The sequence below is a fragment of the Nomascus leucogenys genome, chromosome 25 (assembly GCF_006542625.1).
Source record: "Nomascus leucogenys isolate Asia chromosome 25, Asia_NLE_v1, whole genome shotgun sequence".
Taxonomy (NCBI): domain Eukaryota; kingdom Metazoa; phylum Chordata; class Mammalia; order Primates; family Hylobatidae; genus Nomascus; species Nomascus leucogenys.
Window position 1 is genome coordinate 21723352 of NC_044405.1, and position 26701 is coordinate 21750052.

Consider the following 26701-nt stretch of genomic DNA (forward strand, 5'->3'; position numbering starts at 1 on the left):
CCTTCCATCTCAGCCTCCCAAAGTGCTGGCATTACAGGTGTGAGCCACCCCACCCTGCCTATTATCCCCATTTACAGGTGAGGAAACTGAGACATCAAGATGCTAAGTGACTTGCTGAAGGTTTCTCAGCTAGGAACATTTGCCAACCCTTGCACTGGGGGTTCTTTGCTGTTTTGTTTTTATATTCAGCTATTTATAGGTTATGCCTTCAGATTTGTTAACATAGCCAGTCATTTTGCAGTGGCATTTGCTGGCCTGGGGACCCTTCTGTTTAAGGTGATTTTGTATAGCTCTGATCTATTATGAATTTGATTTTGGAGTTTTAGCTCAGAAGGCAATTTGCCTACTTTCCCTGTTGAAATGCTTGGAAGTAAATCATCCTGGCCATAGTGTCCACAGAACAGCATAAATGTTGTTTTAATACCCTAAAAATCCTGACGTGCGGCTAATTTTTTTGTATTTCTAGTAGAGACAGTTAGCCAGGATGGTCCCGGGAAGCAGAGGTTGCAGTGAGCCAAGATCGCGCCACTGCACTCCAGCCTGGGCGATAGGGTGAGACTCCGTCTCAAAAAAAAAAAAAAAAGAAAAGAAAAATCCTGACATGAAGGAGTGTGGGTGAAGCGTGGATCACTGTTACTGAATCGCCCCACAGATGCTGTCATCCTGTTGTGGAAGGTGAATGATAACAAGGAACCGGAGCAGATAGCTTTTCAGGATGAGGACGAGGCCCAGCTGAACAAGGAGAACTGGACAGTTGTGAAGACTCTGCGGTAACTTGGGAGGGACCATGGCAGTGATCTCTCTTTACGATGAGTGCATTAAACGGAATATACCTTTTGACTTTTTTTTTTTTCTTTTCTTTTGAGATAGGGTCTCATTGTCGCCCAGACTGGAGTGCTGTACTGTGATCACAGTACGCTGCAGCCTTCACTTCCCAGGCTCAAGTGATCCTCTCACCTCCCAAATAGCTGGGACTGCAGGCGCATGCTACCGTGCCCTGCTAATTTTTAAATTTTTTGTGGAGACAGGGTCTCACTATGTTGCCCAGGCTGGTCTAATTTAGAAGTTTTATTTATGTGAAACAGTCCTAAGACAATAGTTTAAAAGGATGAAAGCATAATTAAAATGGATTTTCTTAGTTTCTGCTATAAATTTTTCTTAGAAAAAGTATTCAATTTTAAAGATACAACTACCCTTTTTTTTTTTTTTGAGATGGAGTTTCGCTCTTGTTGACCAGGCTGGAGTGCAATGGCATGATCTCGGCTCACCACAACCTCTGCCTCCTGGGTTCAAGCGATTCTCCTACCTCAGCCTCCCGAGTAGCTGGGATTACAGGCACGCACCACTATGCCCAGCTAACTTTTTTGTATTTTTAGTAGAGACGGGGGTTTCTCCATGTTGGTCAGGCTGATCTCAAACTCCCGACCTCAGGTGATCCGCCCACCTCGGCCTCCCAAAGTGCTGGGATTACAGGCGTGAGCCACCACGACCGGTCAGATCTAGCTGTCCTTGAAAGTAGTTTTTCACAGCTATAGCTAATATAGTGCCAGTGGAAATTTTGGAATCTCATTTTAATGCTTAGTTCTGGAGCTTGCCCTTATATTTTTGATAACTTGTCCCTTTTTGAGTTAATAATTGCTTTTTGTTTTGTTTTGTTTTGAGACGGAGTCTCACTCTGTTGCACAGGCTGGAGTGCAGTGGCATGGTCTCGGCTCACTGCAATCTCTGCCTCCTGGGTTCAGGGGATTCTCCTGCCTCAGCCCCCAAGTAGCAGGGACTACAGGTGTGCGCCACCACGCCTGGCTATTTTTTTTTTTTTTTTTGGCTAATTTTTTTTTTTTGAGACGGAGTCTCACTCTGTCACCAGGCTGGAGTGTAGTGGCGCGATCTTGGCTCACTGCAATCTCCGCCTCCCAGGTTCAAGCGATTCCCCTGCCTCAGCCTCTTGAGTAGCTGGGTCTGCAGGTGTGCACCACCACGCCTGGCTAATTTTTTGTATTTTAGTAGAGACGTGGTTTCACCATGTTGGCCAGGATGGTCTCAGTCTCCTGACCTTGTGATCTGCCTGCCTCGGCCTCCCAAAGTGCTGGGATTACAGGCGTGAGCCATTGCACCTGGCTGATTTTTGTATTTTGAGTAGAGATGGGGTTTTACCGTGTTAGCCAGGCTGGCCTTGAACTCCTGACCACAGGCAGTCTGTCTACCTTGGCCTCCCAAAGTGCTGAGATTACAGTCCTAAGCTGCTATACCTGGGGAGTAATTGCATTTTTCCTCTTTGTTTTTGGATTCTAGGGGCCACTTAGAAGATGTGTATGATATTTGCTGGGCAACTGATGGGAATTTAATGGCTTCTGCCTCTGTGGATAACACAGCCATCATATGGGATGTCAGTAAAGGTAAATGATATATTTTTGTTACTAGCAGGAAGAAATATTCTAAGCATCTATAAAAGCCTAAAAGTCTAACTTGCTTTAACTTTTTTTTTTTTTTGGAGACAGGATCTTGCTCTGCTGCCCAGGCTGGAGTGCAGTGGTGCGATCTTGGTTCACTGCAACCTCTGCCTCCTAGGTTCAAGCAATCCTCCTGCCTCAGCCTCCCAAGTAGCTGGGACTACAGGCATGCACCCCCACACCCAGTTAATTTTTGTATTTTTAGTAGAGACGGAGTTTCATCATGTTGGCCAGGCTGGTCTCAAACTCCTAACCTCAGGTGATCCGCCCATCTCAGCCTCCCAAAGTGCTGGGATTATAGGCATGAACCACCGCCCCTGGCCCTAACTTGCTTTAACTTTATCTTTTATTTTTATTTTTTTGGAGATGGAGTTTTGCTCTTGTCCAGGTTGGAATGCAATGTCACAATTTTGGCTCACTGAAATCTCCACCTCCCGGGTTCAAGCGATTCTCCTGCCTCAGCATCCCGAGTAGCTGGACTACAGGTGTCTGCCACCACACCTGGCTAATTTTTGTATCATTAACAGAGACGGGGTTTCACCATTGGCCAGTCTGGTCTCAATCTCCTGACCTCAGGTGATCCACCCGCCTCGGCCTCCCAAAGTGCTGGGATTAGAGGCATGAGCCACCACACCCGGCCTACTTGCTTTAACTTTAAAAGCAACACAAAAAATTGTTTTAGTGAACTAAATTAGGTGGTTGGCTCAACAGGATAGGGGTTAGTCCCATATGCCATGGATTGTCAGAGGGCAAGAGGCTTAGCAGTGGTGCTGCAAGTTACTGATGCTGAGGCCAGGCAAATCCCACATGGTGGGGCCAGCAGATAAGATGACAGGCCCGGGCCCTGCCTTTATGGAGGTTAGGATCTCGGGAAGATTAACAAGTCACTTATAATTTATAGGGCATTGCATGCTAGTTGATGGGGTAGGTGGGATCAAGTTTCCATTTTAGAAGATCAAGGAAAGCCAGGGACATTCTGTTCTCTAGTTGGGGAGACAGTGGACATGTGAAAAGTTATAGTGGTGTAAAAATAGCTGTGAAATGCCAAAAGCAAGTAGTGGCTAGCTCCTAATCATTTTTATCCCCCGCCATCCTTTAGTCAAACTTTGTTTTCTCCCAAATCTCTTCCTGCCAATTCTACAACTCAAGTACCTGGGTAGGGCAGTTGTTGGCTGCCCTCGCAGCACCGTGTCAGCCCAGTTCTCATCCAGTCTATAAAAATTTTTGCTCTTTTTAGTTCCATGCTGTCCAGCCAAGCCATCCTCCATCCTCCATCCTGTCTTGTTTTGTGTTTTTTTTTTTTTTTTTTTTTTTTTAGATGGAGTCTCCCTCAGTCGCCCAGGCTGGAGGGCAGTGGTGCAATCTCGGCTCACTGCAACCTCTGCCTCCCGGGTTCAACAATTCTGCCTCAGCCCTCAAAGTAGCTGGGATTACAGGTGCCCGCCACCACTTCCAGCTAATTTTTGTATTTTTAGTAGAGACGGGGTTTCCCCATGTTGGCCAGGCTGGTCTCAAACTCCTGACTTGAAGCGATCTGCCTGCATCAGCCTCCCACAGTGCTGGGATTATAGGCATGAGCCATTGCGCCTGGCCGGGATTTTAGGTTTTATCATAAGTGTGATGGGTTGTTACTGAACCTCACCAAAAACTTCAAAAAAAAAAAAAAAAAGAATGGCTTGTCAGGCACAGTGGCTCACGCCTGTAATCCCAGCACTTTGGGAGGATTGCTCAAGCCTAGGAGTTAAAGACCAGCATGGGCAACATGGCAAAACCCTCTCTCTACCAAAAAAATACAAAAATTAGCTGGGTGTGGTAGTACATGCCTATAGTCCCAGCTACTAGGGCTGCTGAGTCTCTTGAGCCTGGGAAGTTGAGGCTGCAGTGAGCTCTGACGGCGCCACTGCACTCTAGCCTGGGCAACAGAACCACACCCTGTCTCAAAGAAAAAGAAAAAAAAGGAATGGCCAAGGCTTCATAACTCCCTTGTCTTTTTATGCAGGCGATCTCTGTGTGCTAAATATTTTCCCCGAGGTCCCTTTTCCATCCCTGTTCGCATTGTCTTCTCTGGGCCCTCCTCATCTCTCTCCTGGTCTACTCAGTCACCTCCCAACTAGCGACCCTCTTTGTCATCTCCTAAACCTGTTTCACCTTTAAAATGCAGACAACTTCTCAGCTCGAATACTCACAGCCTTTTCCTTACACACAAGGTCTCTGTAATACTTCTCCTTTCCTCCTTATCTTCTGTTCTTGGCCCTCCTCTGTACCCATTAGCAGTTCTCAGCAACCTCTCCCTGCTCCATATTCACTTCGCTAAGCTGTCTTAACCCTGGGATTCCCTGACAATACCTTCTTCCACCCTTCATCTCCTCTTCATCCTGCCTGACCTGGGGAGCTGAACTTAGATCTTCTCAGACCCTCTGCCCTGTGCTGTCAGCTCCTCTCCCCCGGTCCACATGTGTGATGCTTGCCTGTTGATGGGTCTGTCTGATCTGTGAGCTCCCTGAGGGTGGGGACTGCATGAAGTCATCTTTGTGACCCCAGAGACTGACACAGGGTTTAGTACAGAGACTCTGACTTACTGCCTGCTGAGTGATGCATGGTAAAGGGAATAATATTTAAGTCATAGTTTATACTATTTGGGCTCAAATAGGTTTTGGTAATGCTGTTTTGGTGCGTGTGTGTGTTTTTTTTGTAGGACAAAAGATATCAATTTTTAATGAACATAAAAGTTATGTCCAAGGAGTAACCTGGGACCCTTTGGGTCAATATGTTGCTACTCTGAGCTGTGACAGGTAAATTCAGCTTTGGCATTTACTTGGAATTTCTTTGTATTTACTTGGAATTTTCTGAAGAGAGGTATTTATCGCAACTTAACCAAGATTTATCATAGTCTAGCTTTGATTCTTTTGTTCTTGTTTTCATACTCATTCTTACAACATAATCAGAAATTGGAAATTAATTAGGACAAGTGCCTTACACAAAGTTTGTACTTAGTAAATCTTTTATTTTTAGACAGAGTCTCAGTCTGTCACCCAGGCAGGTGTTGTGGCGCAATCTCACAATCTCAGCTCACTGCAACCTCTGCCTCCTGGTTTCAAGCGATTCTCCCGTCTCAACTTCCCTAGTAGCTGGGATTACAGGCACATGCCACCATGCCCGGTTAATTTTTGTATTTTTAGTAGAGACAGGGTTTCACCATGTTGGTCAGGCTGTTCTCAAACTCCTAACCTCAGATGATCTGCCTGCCTCGGCCAATGTGCTGAGATTACAGGCATGAGCCACCATGCCCAGCCCTGAACTTAGTAAATCTTTATTATTATTACTATTTTTTTTTTTTTTTTGAGAGAGGGGCTCACTCTGTCACCCAGGCTGGAGTGCAGTGGTGCAGTCACAGCTCACTGTGCAGTCACAGCTTTGACCTCCTGGGCTCAAGCAATCCTCATGCTTCAGCCCCCCAACTAACTGGGACTACAGGTGTGCACCACCACAGCCGGCTAATTTTTATATTTTTTTGTAAAGATGGGATTTTGCCGTGTTGCCCAGGCTGGTCGCAATCTGTTGAGCTCAAGCCATCTGTCTGCCTTGGCCACCCAAAGTGCTAAGATTACAGGTGTGCTACAGTGATTTTTATTTTTTTAAATTGTTTTTTGAGACACAGTCTCACTCTGTCACTCTGGCTGGAATGCAGTGGTGCGATCTCGGCTTACTATAACCTCCACCTCCTAGGTTCAAGCGATTCTCCTGCCTCATCCTCCTGAGTAGCTGGGATTACAAGTGTGTGCCACCATGCCTGGCTAATTTTTGTATTTTTAGTAGAGACAGAGTTTCACCATATTGACGATGCTGGTCTCAAACTCCTGACCTCAGGTGACCTGCCTGCTTCAGCCTCCCAAAGTGCTGGGATTACAGGCGTGAACCACCTCGCCCAGCCCAGTGATTTTAATGACTCCATTTAAATGGATATAAAAATAAACTATTTTTGTCCTTTCTGAAAAGAAGTCTTGTTGTTGTGTTTACTGGCATAATTGCATTTAATTGTATTGTTGGAACAAAGAGTTAAAAAAATGAGGAGTGCCTCCTATGTTACTTAATAGTCCTTTTGAATATTTATCTAACTACTTTTAATTAAAACAAATTGAATATAAGATGGCCTTGGAATAAAAGTGGTAGGGAGGAGTTAGTGTTTATTTTTCATAGAATCTCCTATTGTATTCTAAATGCCAATTATTTTCTGACAAGTGCGTTTTATTCAGACAGTCATCAGTAAAACAATCTGATTAGCTAGTGGGAGTAATGTGACTTATCAAAAATTTCTTTTTTTTTTTTTTTTTGAGACAGAATCTTGCTCTGTTGCCCAGGCTGGAGTGCAGTGGCACTATCTCAGCTTACTGCAACCTCTGCCTCCCGGGTTCAAGTGATTCTTCAGCCTCAACCTCCCGAGTAGCAGGGATTACAGGCGCCCACGACCACACCCGGCTAATTTTTTGTATTTTTGGTAGAGACGGGGTTTCACCATGTTGGCCAGGCTGGTCTCGAACTCCTGACCTCAAGTGATTCACCCGCCTCCGCCTCCCAAAGTGTAGGGATTACAGGCGTGAGCCACCGCGCCTGGCCTGTAATATCCTTTAGGTTGTTAATACTTGCTTCCTTCTTAATTACCCAGTTGTGAATATCATTGGTAAAAGCTTTTGGAGGCTGAAAATTGTTGAGGTGGTAATAGGCTGTTGGTAATAAGTGGTTTCTGTGTGAAGCATCATTCATTTACTAGAAGTGGTAAATCAGACGTGTTCTTTCTTCAGGGTGCTGCGAGTGTACAGTATACAGAAGAAGCGTGTGGCTTTCAATGTTTCGAAGATGCTGTCTGGAATAGGGGCTGAAGGAGAGGTATAAAATATTTTGCCGTTCTTTTTCAGCAGCCTTTAACTGAGACTTAGGAAGTCATGAGCTCCTCCCATCCCTTTGCGGCCAAATCACTGGCCTCAAGGAGCCGATTCCAGAACTACAATAAGGCTTCCTTTTGGACAGTCAAGGCTTGGTTACTGTGGTGGGCTAGTCTGTATGGAAATGGGGACATCTGGAGACCAGGGTAGAGCCACTGATGGAGGACAGGACAGTGGTTTTCAACCCTGGCTGCACCGTGGAATCACCTGGGAAGAATTACAAATATGGGTGCTGGCTGGGCACGATGGCTCATGACTGGAATCCCAGCACTTTGGGAGACTGAGGTGGGCGGATCACTTGAGGTCAGGAGTTTGAGACCAGCCTGGCTAACATGGCCAAACCCCATCTCAGTGAATTACAAAAATCAGCCAGTTGTGGTGGTGCATGCCTGTAATCCCAGCTACTCGGGAGGCTGAGGCATGAGAATCACTTGAACCTGAGAGGCGGAGGTCTCAGCCGTGAGCTGAGATCATGCCACTGCACTCTAGCCTGGGCGACAGAGCGAGACTCTATTTCAAAAATAAAATGACGTAAGGCTGGGCACGATGGCTCATGCCTGTAATCCCAGCACTTTGGGAGGCTGAGGCAGGTGGATCACCTGAGGTCAGGAGTTTGGGACCAGCCTGGCCAACATGGTGAAACCCTGTCTCTACAAGAAATATAAAATTAGCCGGGTGCATGCCTGTAATCCCAGCTATTCAGGAGGCTGAGGCAGGAGAATTGCTTGAACCTGGGAGGTGGAGGTTGCAGTGAGCTGAAATTGCACCATTGCACTCCAGCCTGGGTGACAAGAGCGAAACTCAGTCTCAAAATAAATAAATAAAAATAAAAATACGGATGCCTTGGCCCCAGCCTGAGTGGCGTGATTCACTTGGCTGGAGGTAAGCAGGGCCTCCGTGATTCTCAGGTGTAGCAAGGGCTGGTCACTACTGATCTGGGAAGATCCCTACATGAGGCAACAGAAGACAGGCAGGTCGAGCGTTGGATCTGTCTGGCAGCAGGCAGTTTACTATCTTGGCAGGTAGGTAGAGAGTTTTGCTAGCAGACAGCAGAGACCCAGCCAAAACACTGGTATTTAGGAATAGGAAGGATTTTGACTTTCAAAGAATTGGCAAATGAAAATAGGACCCTATTTGTAAAGGAATCAAGGCTACTGAGGCAGGCAGCGAGGTGCAGGAGAGCAAGCTGGTTACTGGCTCCACCCGGGGACGTGGTGCAAATGCATCCAAGGAACCAGGGTAAGGTGGTGTGGGCTGGGCACTGACAGGCACTGAGAGGTCACACCTGTGAAGTAAGAATAGTAATGCTTGCTGGGCACGGTGGCTCACGCCTGTAATCCCAGCACTTTGGGAGGCAGAAGTGGGCAGATCACCTGAGGTCAGGAGTTCGAGACGAGCCTGGCTAACACGCTGGAACCCTGTCTCTACTAAAAATACAGAAATTTGCTGGGCATAGTGGTGCACGCCTATAGTCCCAGCTACTCCAGTGGCTGAGGCAGGAGAATCACTGGAACCTGGGAGGTGGAGTTTGCGGTGAGCCGAGATTGCGCCATTTGCACTCCAGCCTGGGCAACAAGAGCGAAACTTTGTCTCAAAAAAAAAAATGTGTATATATATATATTTTTATATATATTACATATAATATATACTTTTATATGTTATATATTTATATTATATATAATATATATTTTTATATTATTTATTTTATATTTTATATATATAAAAATATATCTATTACATATATATATGAATAGTAATGCCTGCTTCCTTGTGTTCTTAAGAATTAAATGCTTGTTTGTTTGTTGAGACAGTGTCTGGCTCTGTCACCCAGGCTGGAGTGCAGTGGCACGATCTTGACTCACTACAACCTTTGCTTCCTGGGTTCAAGCGGTTCTCCTGCCTCAGCCTCCTGAGAAGCTGGGATTACAGGAGTGTGCCACCACACTCAGATAATTTTTGTATTTTTAGTAGAGATGGGGTTTTGCTATGTTGGCCAGGCTGGTCTCGAACTCCTGAACTCAAGTGATCCGCCTGCCTCGGCCTCGCAAAGTGCTGGGACTACAGGTGTGAGCCCCCATGTCTGGCAAATGCTTGATGTTTATAAATAGTAGTAAAAACTGTCCCAGACAGGTGTTAAAGAAATGTTGTTTTAAAAGATTAATGATTACCAGTTTAATAATCCACTATTTTCTTTTTTTAAAGGGTGCATTTATTAATAGCTGGATGTGGTGGCATGTGCCTATAGTCCCAGCTACTCAGGAGGCTGAGACGGGAGGATTGCTTTGAGCCCAGAAGTTCTAGGTTGCAGTGACCTTTGATTGCGCCACTGCACTCTAGCCTGGGTGACAGAGCGAGACTCTGTCTCTAAAGAGTGCATTCAGTTGGAAATTCTAATGAATCCACACAGATAGAAAGCAGAGGTCTCCTGGTCATCTTCCCACTGTCTGCCAGTCTCAGGCCCCAGATATGCCACTGTTGACCCTGTGGTTTGTGTTCTTAAGAGTTTTTAAAAATAATTTTAGAACCACATAAAACACACATACATACATATAGCTTTACCTAACAAAAATGTGTGGTCAGTTTTCATGAATGTTTACCCTTGCGGTGTTGCACAATTATTTGATTTGTAGTATGTTTCAATTTCATTTATTATTATGTCAACAATAAATGACACTACGTAAAGAAAACCATAGGCACATACAGCAGTTGGGAAGCCTTTATTGTGAGTGCAAAGATTTGGAAAAATGTTTAAACTTTGTGTGTAGAAAACAAACAAACAAAATAATAAAAATAAATTTTGTGTGCGGCAGGCAAGAAGCTACCGGATGTTTCACGACGACAGCATGAAGTCTTTCTTCCGTAGACTGAGTTTCACTCCCGACGGATCTTTGCTCCTCACGCCAGGTGTGTTTCATAGCTTGGACTTCAGGGAATGATGGCCGAGTGGGGATGTCTGCTCCTGTTTTACGCTGCTGCTTATCAGCTCAGTGAATGCTGATTAGAGTGGGGGACCCCGACTTACCTGCCCATTGGAACCTCCAGGAGAGCTTCAAAAAACACGTTGGCGCCTGTGTCCCACCCCTAGAGATTGTAGTGTAATTGGTCTGGGTGGCCTGGCTTTTGGAATTTTAAAAAGATCTCCCAGTGATTCTAATGTGCAGAAAAGTTTGGGAGTTATGAGATTAAAATGATAGGCATTTTCTCTTAGATAAATTTAACTTTTGGCTGGGCACAGTGGCTCACACGTGTAATCCCAGCAGTTTGGGAGGCCGAGGCGGGCGGATCACTTGAAGTCAAGAGTTCATGACCAGCCTGGCCAACATGGTGAAACCCTGTCTCTACTAAAAATACCAAACTTAACTGGGTGTGGTGGCGCATACCTGTAATCCCAGCTACTTGGGAGACTGAGGCAGGAGAATCGCTTGAACCTGGGAGGCAGAGGGTGCAGTGAGCTGAGATCACACCACTGTACTCCAGCCTGGGCGACAGAGTGATATCTTATCTCAAAAAAAAAAAAGAAACTTTACTATTTAAACCTTTTAATGAATGCTTTTTCATTCATTAGCATGTATATGGAAGTCGTAGTGCTAAAGCCAAAGATAAAGCTCCTTTATTGTTTTTATTCTCCTCAATAAAGAAGCGCATTTGTGAACAGGATTAGACTCATGGACAAACTTGTGGAAGCAGCAGTGGTCAAAATCAAAAGGTCAGCCAAGTAGCAAGGACTACATAGGTTTATTGTCCCTATGTCCCTAGGAAGGCAAGGGGCTCAGCCCAGCAAGATAAGGCTAGGCAGTACTGTGGCCACAGTGTTCTCAGAGGAGAATGTCTGCTCATTGCCATGGCTCCAGGACCATCCTGTGCATAAAGATGACAACATAGCCCAGGGTTGGGCCAAACGGGAGGGCACTGGCCAGGTTTGCCACTGAGTCCCATCCCAGCTGAGCCAGGGAGGGCCTGAGAAGGGCGTGAATCACACATGCAGCTGTGTGGGTGGGGCTTTAAAGAACACTGTGGAACATGTGCAAATGACACTTTGGCTCAAGAAGTCTCAGGCCCAAGAATAAGTAGTTGTTTAGGTCATATTTACTAAAGTTAGTTACTAAACATTTATTAAAAGTTATTCACTAAACCCAGTAATAAATCCTTTTTTTTTGTTTGTTTGTTTGTTTTGAGACGGAGTTTCACTCTGTTGCCCAGCTGGAGTGCAGTGCTGTGATCTCAGCTCACCACTGCAGCCTCCGCCTCCCAGGTTCAAGCGATTCTCCTGCCTCAGCCTCCTGAGTAGCTGGGATTACAGGTGTGTGCCACCACTCCCGGCTAATTTTTGTATTTTTAGTAGAGATGGGGTTTCACCATGTTGGTCAGGCTGGTCTCGAACTCCTGACCTTGTGATCCTCCTGCGTCGGCCTCCCAAAGTGCTGGGATTACAGGTGTAAGCCACCACGCCTAGCCTTTTTTAAAAAAAAATTTTTATTTATTTATTTATTTTGAGATAGAGTTTCACTCTTGTTGCCCAGGCTGGAGTGCAATGGCACGATCTCGGCTCACAGCAACCTCTGCCTCCTGGGTTCAAGCCATTCTCCTGCCTCAGCCTCCGGAGTAGCTGGGATTACAGGCATGTGCCACCACGCCAAGCTAATTTTGTATTTTTAGTAGAGATGGGGTTTCTCCATGTTGGTCAGTCTGCTCTCGAACTCCGGACCTCAGGTGATCCTCCTGCCTTGGCCTCCCAAATTGCTGGGATTACAGGTGTGAGCCATCGCGCTGGCCTTTTTTTTTTTTTTTAAACAGTCTCACTGTCACCCAGGCTGGAGTGCAGTGGCACCATCTTGGCTCACTGTAGCCTCCACCTCCTGGGTTCAAGCAATTCTCCTGCCTCAGCCTCCTGAATAGCTGAGATTACAGGCGCCTGCCACCACGACCAGGTAATTTTTGTATTTTTAGTAGAGACGGAGTTTCACCATGTTGGCCAGGCTGGTCCCAAACTCCTGACCTCAGGTGATCTGCCTACCTTGGCCTCCCAAAATGATGGTCTTACAGGTTACAGGTGTGAGCCACTGCGCCCAGCCCCAATAGCAAATCCTTTACTAAGTGGCCACTCTATAAATATTTTCAATTAAAATCAAGTAGCAAACGGATGTCTGTTATCAACGTTATTGTTCTTTGTGGTGTTAGTAAGTGTGGGAAAAACAGGAAAATGAAATTACAAAGATTGGAAAAGAACAGATAAAAAACTGCAATAGGATTGTATTTCTAGAAAATCCAAGAGATTTTAAAAATAGTATTAGAATTTTAAAAAGAATTTGATAAGATGGCTGGATATTGTAAAATATATAAAAATTCGTGTCTTTTGTCTATATTGGCAGTGAGTACTTAGAAATGGAAGGAAGAGAAATATTTCATTCATAGTAGTGCAAAGCCTGCCAAATACATAGAGTAAATTTATTTATCTATTTATTTTTTGAGACAGGGTCTCACTCCGTCACCCAGGCTGGAGTACAGTGGTGTGATCATGGCCCACTGCATCAGCCTTGATCTCCTGAGTTCAGGGAATCCTCCCATCTCAGCCTCCCTAGTAGCTGGGACCACAGGCGTGTAGCACCATGCCTGGCTAATTTTCTTATTTTTTTGTAGAGACACAGCCTTGCTATGTTGCCCAGGCTGGTCTTAAACTCCTGGGCTCAAGCACCCCTTCTGTCTCGGCCTCCCAAAGAGCTGGGATTACAGGTGTGAGCCACCACACCCAGGCAGAAGTCAATTTAATAAGAAAGGGGCTGGACCGTTATGGAGAAGTCTAGAAGGTCTTATTGAAGGTTATAAAGCAAGTTCTGAATAAATGGAAAGATATATTATGTTCTAACAATTAACATACTAATTTCATTTCCAGTTAGAATTGCATTAAAGTTTTTTTTTTTAATTGGATGAAATCTCAGCTTTGTTTAGTAGAATAAATGCTGAAGAATAGCCAAGGAAGTATGAAAAAAAACCAGTGATACTTGGGAGGGCATTTGCCTCAACACATGTCAGAAGATCCTGTAACACTACTTTTATCCAATCAATATGGTGTTGCTATAGGACCAAACAAATAGATTAGTGGACCAGAACACGGAATCCAGAAAAAGATCTCAGGATATAAGGCGATTTAGTATATGACCTCAGGTGCTATTACAGTGGAAAAAAATCTATTATTTATTTGTAATTAATTGTATGTTACTTAAATAATTCTCAAGAGAATTAGACACTGAAGGCAGATAGGACAAGAATATGTCATTAAGAAGGTTGGGAAGTGTTGAGGTTGGACAAAGACCTATTCCTCTTTTTTTTGAGAGAGTTTCACCCTTGTCGCCCAGGCTTGAGAGTGTTGGCGTGATCTTGGCTTACTGCAACCTCCATCTCCTGAGTTCAAGTGATTCTTCTGCCTTAGCCTCCCAAGTAGCTGGGATTACAGGCACCCGCCACCATGCCCAGCTAATTTTTGTATTTTTAGTAGAGATGAGGTTTTACCATGTTGGCCAGGGTGGTCTCAAACTTCTGACCTCAGGTGATCCACCTGCCTCAGCCTCCCAATGTGCTGGGATTACAGGCATGAGCCACTGCACCTGGCCTCATCCTTTTTTTTTTTTTTTTTTGAGAAGGAGTCTCGCTGTCGCCCACGCTAGAGTGCAGTGGCGTGATCTCGGCTCAGTGCAGGCTCCGCTCCCCGGGGTTCATGCCATTCTCCTGCCTCAGCCTCCTGCGTAGCTGGGACTACAGGCGCCCGCCACCTCGCCCGGCTAATTTTTTGTATTTTTAGTAGAGACGGGGTTTCACCATGTTAGCCAGGATGGTCTCGATCTCCTGACCTCGTGATCCGCCCGCCTCGGCCTCCCAAAGTGCTGGGATTACAGGCATGAGCCACCATGCCTGGCCCATCTTTTTTTTTTTTATTTAATTGACAGATGAAATTGTATGTAGTTGTGTACGACATGATGTTTTGAAGTATATGTATATTGTGGAATGACTAAATCTAGCTAATTAGCATCGCATGGTCTCACATAATTAGGATTTCTGTGGTTTGAACACTTTATATCTACTCTCTTAGCATTTTTCAGGAATACAATACATTGTTATGAACCGTAACCACCATGTTGTACAAGAGATGGATCTTGCAAAGGGAGGACTCTATTATTGAGTGAGCAGTGCTGGGGTAGCCAGCTATGTGGAAGAAGGTAAAATTGGACCCCTCGCTTAGATGTAAAAAATAAATTCCAGGTGAATTCAGTACTTAAGCACAAAAGGTAAAAATAGAAAACTCTTGTAAGGAAATATAGGAGGACATTCTAGAAATGGAGAAGACCCAATTAAGACTGGAAACCGGCTGGGTGTGGTGGCCAAGGTGGGTGGATCACCTGAGGTCTGGAGTTCAAGACCAGTCTGGCCAACATGGCAAAACCCTGTCTCTACCAAAAATACAAAAATTAGCCAGACGTGGTGATGTGCTCCTGTAATCCCAGCTACTCGGGAGGCTGAGGCAGGAGAATCGCTCCAACCCAGGAAGCAGAGGTTGCAGTGAGCCAAGATCAAGCCACTGCACTCCAGCCTGGGCAACAGAGTGAGACTCTGTCTCAAAAAAAAAAAAAGTATATGTTCAAGGATGCTTATCGCAAGCATTGTTTATAGTGGTAAAAAACCAAAAGCAAAAAAGAAAAATACTCATTAACAGAGGTTGGGTGAATGAACCTTGCAGTAAATATTATGCAGCTACAAAAAAATAATGCATCAGTGCTATGCAAGTTAACTTTCATGAGTAGTTGATTGAAACAAGCAAAATAAGGAGAAGTGTCAATAATACCCTGTTTTGTAAAACAAATGGACTCAATAAAAAACATCATAGAGGTATACATGTGATTGAGTTATAACTGATTATAATGATTATGTGAGCATGGAGGAAATATACAGATGACATAATGGTTTGTTGAATGTTAAAATGGATTTCTTGGGGATGGAAGAATGGAGTGGCATGAAAAGAGGGGCCTGTGACCCATGCCTGTAATCCCAGCACTTTGGGAGGCGGAGGAGGGCAGATCACTTGAGGTCAGGAGTTCGAGACCACCCTGGCCAACATGGTGAAACCCCATCTCTACTAAAAATACAAAAATTAGCCGGGCATTGTGGCAGGCACCTGTAATCCCAGCTACTCAGGAGGCTGAGGCAGGAGAATTGCTTGAACCTGGGAGGTGGAGGTTGCAGTGAGCCAAGATCATGCCACTGCACTCCAGCCTGGGTGACAGAGCAAGACTCTGTCTCAAAAGAAAAAAACAAGAGGGCAGCTATGTAGAATGTATTAACAATAATAAAAAAAAGACTATTGATACTGTCTACTGCCCTCCCTGGTGGATATGAAACAGTCATATGTAAAGTTATGTGTGTGTATATGTATCAGAAATAGCATAAAACAGGGAGATGTTTCCAAGAGCAGCAGTGTATGATGGTCACTCTGACAGGGCTGAACTGTTTTGAGTACAGCAGGGGGTGAGTGGAGAAGAGCTCTCAGATGGGGACTGTTCCCCAGAGCGAAGTCAGGTTCTGAAGGAGGCTGGAGGCTTCAGCAGAGGGCAAGGTCTCCTGGCAGCCTCATGGCTGGATAGGGAAGTTGAGGAAAGGTGAGTCTCAGCCTTTGGATGGCATCCAAGGCTGGAATCCAGGAAATAGAGAGGGAGAAAGTAGCCTGGGCAGCTGAATCTAGTCATGGTGCTTCAATCAAGGAATTGCCTGGAGGCTCAAAGGTGCCCTATGGCAAAGGCTCGCTATGTTCTCCCGGCCCAAGATCAGAACCAGATCCCCGGGGATTGCCCACAGGTAAGTGGAGATGACAGGTAGGTAGAACTGGAGTAAGGGCTGAGAACAGACAGTGCCAGAATATTTGTTTTTGTGCTCAGTCACAACATTGTCCAGAGACTATAGCTTCAGGGGGAACTATTTTGAAAACCGGAACTGAAGGCTCTTGTGTTTCTGTTGGTGAACAGTTTGCTGAAACAGTGACTTTTCTTTCCTCTCCCTCCCTTCCCTGTTCCCCAGCTGGATGTGTGGAATCTGGTGAAAATGTAATGAATACCACTTATGTTTTCTCCAGGAAGAATCTTAGAAGGTATGCAGTCAAGGAAATGTTTGAAATGTTTATGTTTTTTTTAGACGGAGTTTCACTCTTGTCGCCCAGGCTGGAGTGCAATGGTGCGATCTCTGCTCACTGCAGCCTCTGCCTCCTGGGTTCAAGTGATTCTCCTGCCTCAGCCTCTTGAGTAGCTGGGATTACAGGTGCCCGCCACCACCCCCAGTTAATTTTTGTATTTTTAGTAGAGATGGGGTTGCACCATGTTGGCCAGGTTTGTTTCAAACTGCTGACCTCAAGTGGTCTGCTTGCCTCGGCCTCCCAAAGTACTGGGAATACAGGCATGAGTCACTGCACCCAGCTTGTATTTTTTCTTTTTTTTTTTTTAGTAGAGATGGGGTTTTGTCATGTTGGCCAGGCTGGTCTTGAACTCCTGACCTCAGGTGATCCGCCTGCCTCCTCCTCCCAAAGTGCTGGGATTATAGGCATGAGCCACCGCACCCTGCCAAAATGTTTATCTTTTATTTTTGCTTTTGCTGAGTCACAGTGCCTTTTCCTAACACTGCAATTAATCCATTAGGCCCATCGCTCATCTTCCGTGTCCTGGAAAAGCCACTCTTGCTGTTCGCTGCTGTCCAGTCTACTTTGAACTGAGGCCAGTGGTGGAAACAGGTATCCTCAGAGCCTCAGGGGTGTATTATGTTTTCTCTCCGAAACAGGTCACCAGAGTGGGGTGGAGATTCGGATTCTGTCTTATGGGGAAAGGTGGGTATCTGGGTTTGGTTCAGTTCAGTTATTTTTAAAATATTTTATTTTTACATTTAAATCTATTTATTTATTTATTTTGAGACCAGGTTATGAGACTGGTTAATTTTTGTATTTTTGGTAGCGACAGCATTTCACCATGTTGCCAAGGCTGGTCTTGAACTCCTGCACTCAAGTGATCCACCTGCCTCGGCCTCCCAAAGTGCTGGGATTACAAGTGTGAGCCCCTGTGCCTGGCCCGGTTTAGTTATTTTTAAAAGCGGAGCAAAGACTGGGGTTATCAAAATACATGTCAGTTTTTTTTTTTTCTTTCTTCAGGATATATTTTCTTGCCTAAGGCACTTTAAAAGGAATAGACGTACTCCTTTTGTTTGTCTATGTCTCTCACTATCAATTTTCTTTTTTTCTTTTCTTTTTTTTTTTTTTTGAGATGGGGTCTTGCTCTGTCACCCAGGCTGGAGTGCAGTGGTGCAATCTTGGCTCACTGCAACCTCTGCCTCCTAGGTTCAAGGGATTCTCCCTCCTATCCTCCAGAGTAGCTGGGATTACAGGCACATGCCACCACACCCAGCTAATTTTTGTATTTTTAGTAGAGACGGGATTTTGCCATGTTGGCCAGGCTGGTCTCGAACTACTGACCTCAAGTGATCCACCCACCTTGGCCTCCCAAAGTACTGGGATTATAGGCGTGAGCCCCCACGCCCAGCCATTTTCTTTGTTTTCTTGTGCTTGGGGTTCATTCAACTTCGTAGATCTATCAGTTTATAGTTTTTATTACATTTATTACATTTGGGAAGTTTCAGCCATTTTTCCTTCAAATATTATTTCTGTTATTCCCTTCTCTTATTCAAATACTCCCATTACACATGTGTCATATTAGGTCCTTTGAAATTAGTTCCTGGCCTTTGATACTGCTTCCTTTTTTTGTTTTTTTCTTCTTCCAGTGTTTGATTTTGGAAGTCTCTATAGCTGTGTTTTGAGTTTGCTAACCCTGTCTCCTGCATGCTCTGCCCTTGGTCCCGTCCAGTGTGTTTTTCGTCATTGTGGTTCTCATCTCTAGAGGTTCACTTTGGGTTTTCCTTATATATTCTGTGCCTCTCCATGCTCCATTTTTCCTCTTGCTGCTTTCTTTCTTTTTTTTTTTTTTTGAGAAGGAGTCTTGCTCTGTTGCCCAGGCTGGAATGCAGTGGTATAATCTCAGCTCGCTGCAACCTTCACCTCCCAGGTTCAAGTGAATCTCCCACCTCAGCCTCCCAAGTAGCCGGGATTACAGGCGTGTGCCACCACACCCAGCTACTTTTATTTTTAGTAGAGGCAGGGTTTTGCCATGTTGACCAGGCTGGTTTCAAACTCCTGACCTCAGGTGATCCACCCGCCTCAGTTTCCTCTTGCTTCTTAAGCATATAGAATGCAGTTATAATAGCTCTTTTAATGTCCTTGTATACAGGTTGGTTTTGATTTTTTTTCTCCTCATTGTGGGTCATATCTTCCTGTTTTTGTTTGCCTGGTACTTTTTGATTAGATACCAGACACCGAATTTTACCTTAGTGGATGCTGGATATATTTTTATTCTTATAAATTTCTTTTTTTTTTTTTTTTTTGAGACAGAGTCTTCCTCTGCTGCCCAGGCTGGAGTATGGTGGTGCAATCTCAGCTCACTGCAACCTCCGCCTCCTGGGTTCAAGCAATTCTCCCGTCTCAGCCTCCTGAGTAGTTGGTACTACGGGCACACACCCCCACGCCTGGCTAATTTTTTGTATTTTTGATAGAGACAGGGTTTTGCCATGTTGCTTAGGCAGGTCTCAAACTCCTGAGCTCAAGTGATCCACCCGGCTCGGCCTCCCAAAGTGCTGGGATTCTAGGCGTGAGCCATTGCACCCGGTCAGAAGCCTTGTTTCTGCGGTTTTACTTTGTCTCTGTCCCCGACCCCCAGGTGTGGAGCTGATGAGTCTGCCCTACCGCCTGGTGTTTGCTGTGGCCTCGGAGGACTCCGTGCTTCTGTATGACACCCAGCAGTCCTTCCCTTTCGGTTACGTGTCTAATATACATTACCACACCCTCAGTGACATTTCATGGTGAGTGGCTGCTAATGAAGGAGAGTGAGTGAAGGACACCGTGGCCATATCCTGGAAGACACCCCGGGATTAGGGAGCATTTCATTACTAAAGATGGCTTTGGGGGACATATTCACCAAGTTTGTTTCTTATTTATTTTTTTGACACCAAGTATCACTCTGTCACCCAGGCTGGAGTGCAGTGGTGTGATCTCGTTTCACTGCAACCTCCACCTTCCAGGTTCAAGTGATTTTCATGCCTCAGCTTCCCAAGTAGCTGGGATTACAGGTGTGCACCACTGCAACTGGCTAATTCTTGTGGTTTTAGTAGAGATGGGGTTTCGCCCTGTTGGCCAGGCTGGTCTCAAACTCCTGGGCTCAAGCGATCCTCCTGCCTCAGCCTCCCAAAGTGCTGGAATTACAGGCGTGAGCCACCACGCCCGGCCCCAATTTTGTTTTTTAAAGGAATCAACATTAAAAGGAAAGCCATTTCTAGTTTGCCACAATACTTGCTTCTTATTTTCACAGTGGTGGGTTTTGATGGCATTGAGATTGCCTTGTGGGGTTAACTGGACTCTGATAAACTGAGGGGAGGCCTTGTAGACTCCTTGGCCATTTGGGGACTCCTGAGGCCCTCTGGGAGGAAGCCCTTCCCTGCATGCCCCTGCTGCCCAGGACAGGGAAGTGCCCCGAGCTGGGCCTGTGTAGCAGATGTCACTCAGCACTGCCCTTCCACCACCTTTTGGTCCCCAGTTCAGCCCCCGTGGCCTGCTTGGCCCAGTGTGAGGTTTTTTTTTGAAACGGAGTCTCATTCTGTCACCCAGGCTGGAGTGCAGTGGAACGATCTTGGCTCACTATAACCTCTGCCTCCTGGGTTCAAGCAATTCTCCTGCCTCAGCCTCCTGAATAGCTGGGATTACAGGCGCCCGCCACCATGCCTGGCTAATTTTTTTTGTATTTGTAGTAGAGATAGGGTTTCACCATGTTGGCCAGGCTGGTCTCGAACTCCTGACCTCAAATGATCCACCTGCCTTGGCCTCCCAAAGTGCTGGGATTACAGGCGTAAGCCACCGCACCCAGCCTATTCAAGTGAAAGTTGCTAGTAGCACAGATAGGTTGCAGCAACTTAGCAAATCGCGATGAAACTGCACGAGTGAGTCGCTATCACACGCTCTTTTCCAGTCTTATCTTTTCCCTGGTTTTTGCCTTCAAACAAGCTTGTGATTTTGCTCGAACTTCCCTCTTCTAACTAGATGTGAGAGTGTTGGTAAGGTCTGTAACTTTTCCCTGTTTTGGGGATGAAGGTCCAGCGATGGCGCCTTCCTGGCCATTTCTTCCACGGACGGTTACTGCTCATTTGTGACATTTGAGAAAGATGAACTTGGAATTCCTTTGAAAGAGAAGCCAGTTTTGAGCATGAGAACTCCTGATACAGCAAAGAAAACCAAGAGTCAGACACATAGAGGGTCTTCGCCAGGACCCAGACCGGTAGAGGGAACCCCAGCCAGCAGAACCCAAGACCCCAGCAGCCCCGGCACGACCCCGCCTCAGGCCAGACAGGCCCCAGCCCCAGCAGCCATCAGGGACCCTCCCTCCATCAGTCCTGCTGTCAAAAGCCCCTTGCCAGGGCCTTCGGAGGAGAAGACCCTGCAGCCCAGTAGTCAAAACACAAAAGCCCACCCATCCCGGAGGGTCACTCTGAACACACTGCAAGCCTGGAGCAAGACAACACCCCGGTAAGAACTTGTTAGAACAAGATGTCACTGCAAAATGAAACACAAAAGGCAAACAGAATGCTCCCACTCTGCTGCAGGTGAAATTTCAGGTGGCGAATGCTTCATGCCAGTAGGTTGCCACAGAGATTCTTAACTTCAAATCCGAGAGTGTCATTTCTTACATAGAGGCCTCTGTTTGTTCCTCCAGTTCCTGCCTGTCAGATAAAGCCCAGGCTCCTATGCACACACACAGACTGTGATTTGGCTGCAGCCTGTCATCCAGGACTGTGGCCACTCTCTCTCCTGAGTCCGTGGCCTTCATCTCTAGCCTAGTCCTGAATGTCATCTTCCCAGAGCACACTCTGCCCTTTGAGGCCTCTGTCCTTCCCTTCTCTGGGGAAGCCCGGGACATCTCTTCCTCTTGGTGATGCCAGGAGTCTCCTGAAAGACCCATTTGAATGTACCCTCTCTGTTTGCAGTCTTTGTGGCCCTTCAGCCTTTCCCTTGTCCACCACACATCAGATTCCATAGCAGGTGCTTTGATGCTTCAGTTTCCCCTGCAGGTTGTGAGCCCCCAAAGACAGGAAGCAGGTCCCATTTTTTATTTATGCTGTTCTGCCCAGGATGTAGGCAATTCCAGGAGTGTCTTCCTGAGACCGCGTTTGATGTCTCCAGCAGCCTGGTCGGTGAGAAACGGAGGTCCTGATCTGATAACAAATAATCCCCAGGAGGTGCAAATAATCCCTGCTTACGTCAGTGTGGCTGGCATGCACCCCTGTGTCTGCCACTCCTACTGGATACAGAGCCACTTAGCACATTCTTCTGCCGTCAGGCAGCACAGCCTCCCATTTTCATCCTTGCCCTGCAGCTGATGTCCAGTTACCCCTCTGATCCTGTATAGTTCCTTCTCTACCAAGCCCTCTGCCTCCCAACCTTCCCATAAACTGAGTCAGGAGGAGGGCTGGGAAGGGGGATGCAGAGGGGAGTGCTGGGGATGGCGAGCTGGACAGAAGCGCCCTGTGCCTCTCAGCCTCTCCTGCGCCAACAGGTCTTTGGCAAGTTCATAATATGTGTATGGGTTGCTGGCTTTAACGCCCTCTTAAAATCTTTCATTTCTTTCTGCAGATTAGCAATGTATTTTACAATTTTTCTATTTGTTTTTATGTGACGGAAGGTATTCCTTGAACTATTTTTGGTATTAAATTATTTTCCCCCCTTGATTTCTTCTGAATTATTTACCAAGCTTCTTGAAGGTGTAATCTTTTGCAAACAAGAATAGTTGTTGAAAATTAAGACTCTGGGTTTTTATTTATTTGTTTATTCATTTGAGACAGGGTCTTGCTTTGTTGCCCAGGCTGGAGTGTGATGGCATGCTCTCTGCTCACTGCAACCTCCGCCTTCTGGGTTCAAGTGATTCTCCTACCTCAGCCTCTCAGGTAGCTGGGATTACAGGCATGCGCCACCATGCCTGGCTGACTTTTTGCGTTTTTAGTAGAGATGGGGTTTCGCCACGTTGGTCAAGCTGGTCGAAAACTCCTGACCTCAAGTGATCTGCCCGCCTCAGCCCCCCAAAGTGCTGGGATTACAGGCATTGCCCGGCCCAACACTCTGGTTTTTAAAAAAGTATTACCTGTGATTTGGCGCTTTCCATATATAGAAACCATATCTGACTGTCTTTTACAGCAGCCAGCAGAGTGTTCACAAGAACATGGGTAATGAACAGAACACAGGTTTTGAAACTTTTCGATGACTGGTTATGGTTTAAGTTGACTATTATAAATGTGATGGTTTAACTTAATACATGAATGTAATCCTCAGTTATTAAACAAGTGGGCACATCTTACTATTTAATGCCTTGAACCGTATGTTCAGCTGAAAATTGAAGTATTTCCTTTGGTAGTTGTGAAGGTTGGTATCATACATAAACAATTCCTGTGACACTAATGAGCCATCACCCCTCTACTTTTTTTTTTTTAATCAAGGAGAATAAACTTAACACCCTTAAAAACAGACACTCCACCAAGTTCTGTACCAACCAGTGTGATTTCCACACCTTCTACAGAAGAAATTCAGTCAGGTAAGTAATACTGTTACTGGTTTAATATAATTAAAGGTAGAGTATCTTTTCTTTTGTTCTTTTGGAAATTAATGCCATCTAATTTTAAGTCAGTTCTGAGACAGCAAGGATGCATCTTATTGGAACCATTGTTTAAACCCACTGGCTGCCTGTTTACGCCTCAGCAGGGAGGGACCTGGCCAGTGAGAGCATCCTGGTGAGCCAGGGAGTGGGTTCAGTAGGAGATCGTCTAGATCAAGTTTCTCCACCTGATGACTATTGACCTTTTGGGCCAGGTAATTCTTTGTTGTGGAAGACTGTCGTGTGTATTATAGGATGTTTAGCAGCATCCCTGGGTGCCACTTCTTGCCCATGACATTTTTTTTTTCTTTTTTTTGAGATGCAGTCTTGCTCTGTCGCCCAGGCTGGAATGCAGTGGCACAATTTCGATTCACTGCAACCTCCACCTCCCATGTTCAAGCAATTCTCCTGCCTCGGCCTCCCGAGTAGCTGGGACTACAGGCATGCGCCATCACACCCGGGTAATTTTTGTAGTTTTAGTAGAGTCGGGGTTTCACCATGTTGGCCAGGCTGGTCTTGAACTCCTGGCCTCAAATGATCCACCCGCCTCAGCATCCCAAAGTGCTGCGATTACAGGCGTGAGCTACCACGCCCAGCTTGCCCATGACATTCTAAAATGCCACTAGACATTGCCCACTGTCCCTTGAGAGGCAAAATCGCCCCTGGTTGAGAACCACTCTATAGAACTTCCATTATATCAGTATAGGATCTTGTCAGGCAGCTCAGTTCCGTGTCTTAGCTCTGTACTCTGTAAATGTCAGCCCTTGACTTCCAGAATTCTTCATTTACTTGCCAACCTTATGTTTGTTAATGTTGCAGAGATGCCTGGAGACGCTCAGGGCAGTCCACCAGAGCTAAAGCGGCCCAGACTCGATGAAAACAAAGGAGGCACGGAAAGTCTGGACCCTTGATGGGACTTCGGCTTCTGCTCGAAGCCAACCAGGCCCCCGGTGTGTGCAGGGAGACGGTAAAGCTGGAGGTGCCTGAGACCAGGGCTTCCATGGAGTGGGACACACTGTAAATGTATTTCTATAACAGAAGTGACATGTGTACTGATTTTTCTCCAGAAATATGGATGCCGTTGTATTCAGTATCAATTTTTAACTTGGGGACATGAATGTTTTAACATAGTAAATCCTCTTTTTGATGAGTTTCTGAAACTGGAGCGGTTCAACGTTATCCGGTGTGAAAATCAGTGAGTCCTCCCTGGCACCCTCGTGAAAGTTCACACACTTCATGGAGGGACTCCTTTTAAATAAGAATTAGGAAGATGAGAAAGTAATTTGAGATTTTACTCTGTTGAATTTTAGAGTATTTGAAGTGATTGTTAGATTTCACTTCTAAGGAGTTGATTGATTAAACTTTGGAAGGTAGTTGTGTTTGTTTTCTGATTTTAAAGGTAACGATGCTTATTCTGTTAGTAACAGTGAAAAAGATGGAATCACCCATCATCTTCCCACCAGAAGTAACCCTCGTTAATGTTGTAGTTTATTTCCTTAGCATTTTTGTGGACCTATTTATTCTAAAAAGAGAGTTGAGATTTTATTTCATATACAATTTGGTATCTAAATAGGTTAGTTTTTTAGATTGGTTTTTCAAAGCCAAAAAAGTATCTTTTTTGTTTTTTGAGACAGGGTCTTGCTCTGTTGCCCAGGCTGGAGTGCAGTGGTGCTATCTCAGCTCACTGCAGCCTCGACCTCCTGGGCTCAAGTGATCCTTCCACCTCAGCTTCCCGAGTAGCTGGGACTACAGGCATGTGCCACCATGCCATGCTAATTTCACACACACATGCACACACACATATATATGATACATATATATATATATACACACACACACGTATATGTTATATATATATATATTTTTTTCTTTTTTTCTTTTTTTTTGAGATGGAGTCTCACTCTGTTGCCCAGGCTGGAGTGCAGTGGCACGATCTCGGCTCACTATAACCTCTGCCTCCTGGGTTCAACCGATTCTCCTGCCTTTGCCTCTCGAGTAGCTAGGATTACAGGCATGTGCCACCACATCCGGCTAATTTTTGTATTTTTAGTAGAGATGGGGTTTTGCCATATTGGCCAGGCTGGTCTCTAACTCCTGACCTCAGGTGATCTGCCTGCCTCGGCCTCCCAAAGTGCTGGGATTACAGGTGTGAACTACTGCACCTGGCCTAATTATTATATTTTTAGGGGAGACAGGGTTTTGCCATGTTGCCCGGGCTGGTCTCGAACTCCTGGGCTCAAGCGATGCTCTCGCCTTAGCCTCACAAAGTACTGGGATTACAGGTATGAGCCACTGCACCTGGACCAAACAAAGTATCTTTACTTAGCAATTTATGTCTGCCTTTGCTTTCTCTAGGCCGAGATGATCATGTGTTCTCTTTATTAGAAGTAAGCATGAGAGTTGTGGGCTCTCGAAGTGATGCTGTCACCGAAGGTGGCAGTCACAGACATTGGAGGCTTGTCTTAGCTCAGGAGATCTCTGGCTGCGTGGATGAGAGGGTTGAGGCCTCATTTAGAAGCTAGTGTTGCTGCCTCCCCTTGAGAGGCGTTGTCACAGTTGAATTTCCTAATGTGCAATACTGTCGCTGTGACATAGGAAGGCACTAACTCCAGTGCCGTCTTCACAGTCAAGCTGGCCAGAGAGTTCAGGACCTGCAGTTCAGTCTGATGGAAATTGTGCTGAGGACTTGAGGAGGCACCTTTTTTTTTTTTTTTTGAGACAGAGTTTTGCTCTTGTTGCCAGGCTGGAGTGCAGTGGTGCGATCTCGGCTCACTGCAACCTCTGCCTCCCGGGTTTAAGCAATTCTCCTGTCTCAGCCTCCCAAGTAGCTGAGACTACAAGCGCGTGCCACCACGCCTGGCTAACTTTTGTATTTTTAGTAGAGACGGGGTTTCATCATATTGGTCAGGCTGGTCTCGAACTCCTTACCTCAGGTGATCCGCCCGCCTTGGCCTCCCAAAGTGCTGGGATTACAGGCATGCACCACTGTGCCGGATGAGGAGGCACCTTTTTAACTCAGGTCACCAGCAACAAAGAAAATAATTGGAAAGAAGCATCACTTTATTGCTTAATCCACAACCTAGTAAGCCAGAGAGTCTGCCTCCATTTTAGATGGAAGATGGTAACCTAGAGATAATTTACACTGTAGAGAATGGAAAGGTGAACACATGTATACTTATAATGCAGGTGTGGCTCACATTCAATATGAAAAGGTACTAAAATGCCAAATGATACCTGTTTGTTTGTTTCTGGAGATGCCGTCTTGCTCTGTCGCCCAGGCTGGCATGCAGTGGCCTGAACATGGTTCACTGCAGCCTTGACCTCCCAGGCTTAAGAGATTCTCCTGCCTCAGCCTCCTGAGACCACAGGTGCATACAACTGCACATGGCTAATTTTTCAAACCTTTTTTCTAGGGATGGGGCTCTTGCCATATTGCCCAGGCTGGTCTCAAACTCCTGGGGCTCAAGTAATCCTCCCTCCCAGCCTCCCAAAGTGTTGGGATTACAGGTGTGAGACACCATGCCTGGCCAAATGGTATCTGTTTTGACGG

General features: G+C 45.7%; 1 protein-coding gene across 1 annotated transcript in view; it reads left to right on the forward strand.

Annotated features, from left to right (window-relative positions):
- Positions 1–24524, forward strand: part of CHAF1B (chromatin assembly factor 1 subunit B) — a 30345-nt gene extending 5821 nt beyond the window's left edge. The window contains exons 4-14 of the mRNA XM_003263908.2: positions 653–770; positions 2293–2396; positions 5146–5242; positions 7250–7334; positions 10201–10294; positions 16451–16520; positions 17062–17153; positions 19180–19321; positions 20604–21035; positions 22997–23091; positions 23971–24524. Coding sequence (XP_003263956.1) covers positions 653–770; positions 2293–2396; positions 5146–5242; positions 7250–7334; positions 10201–10294; positions 16451–16520; positions 17062–17153; positions 19180–19321; positions 20604–21035; positions 22997–23091; positions 23971–24062 — 1421 coding nt within the window. The 3' untranslated portion in view covers positions 24063–24524. The remainder of the gene's footprint in view (positions 1–652; positions 771–2292; positions 2397–5145; positions 5243–7249; positions 7335–10200; positions 10295–16450; positions 16521–17061; positions 17154–19179; positions 19322–20603; positions 21036–22996; positions 23092–23970) is intronic.
- Positions 24525–26701: the final 2177 nt, after the last annotated feature.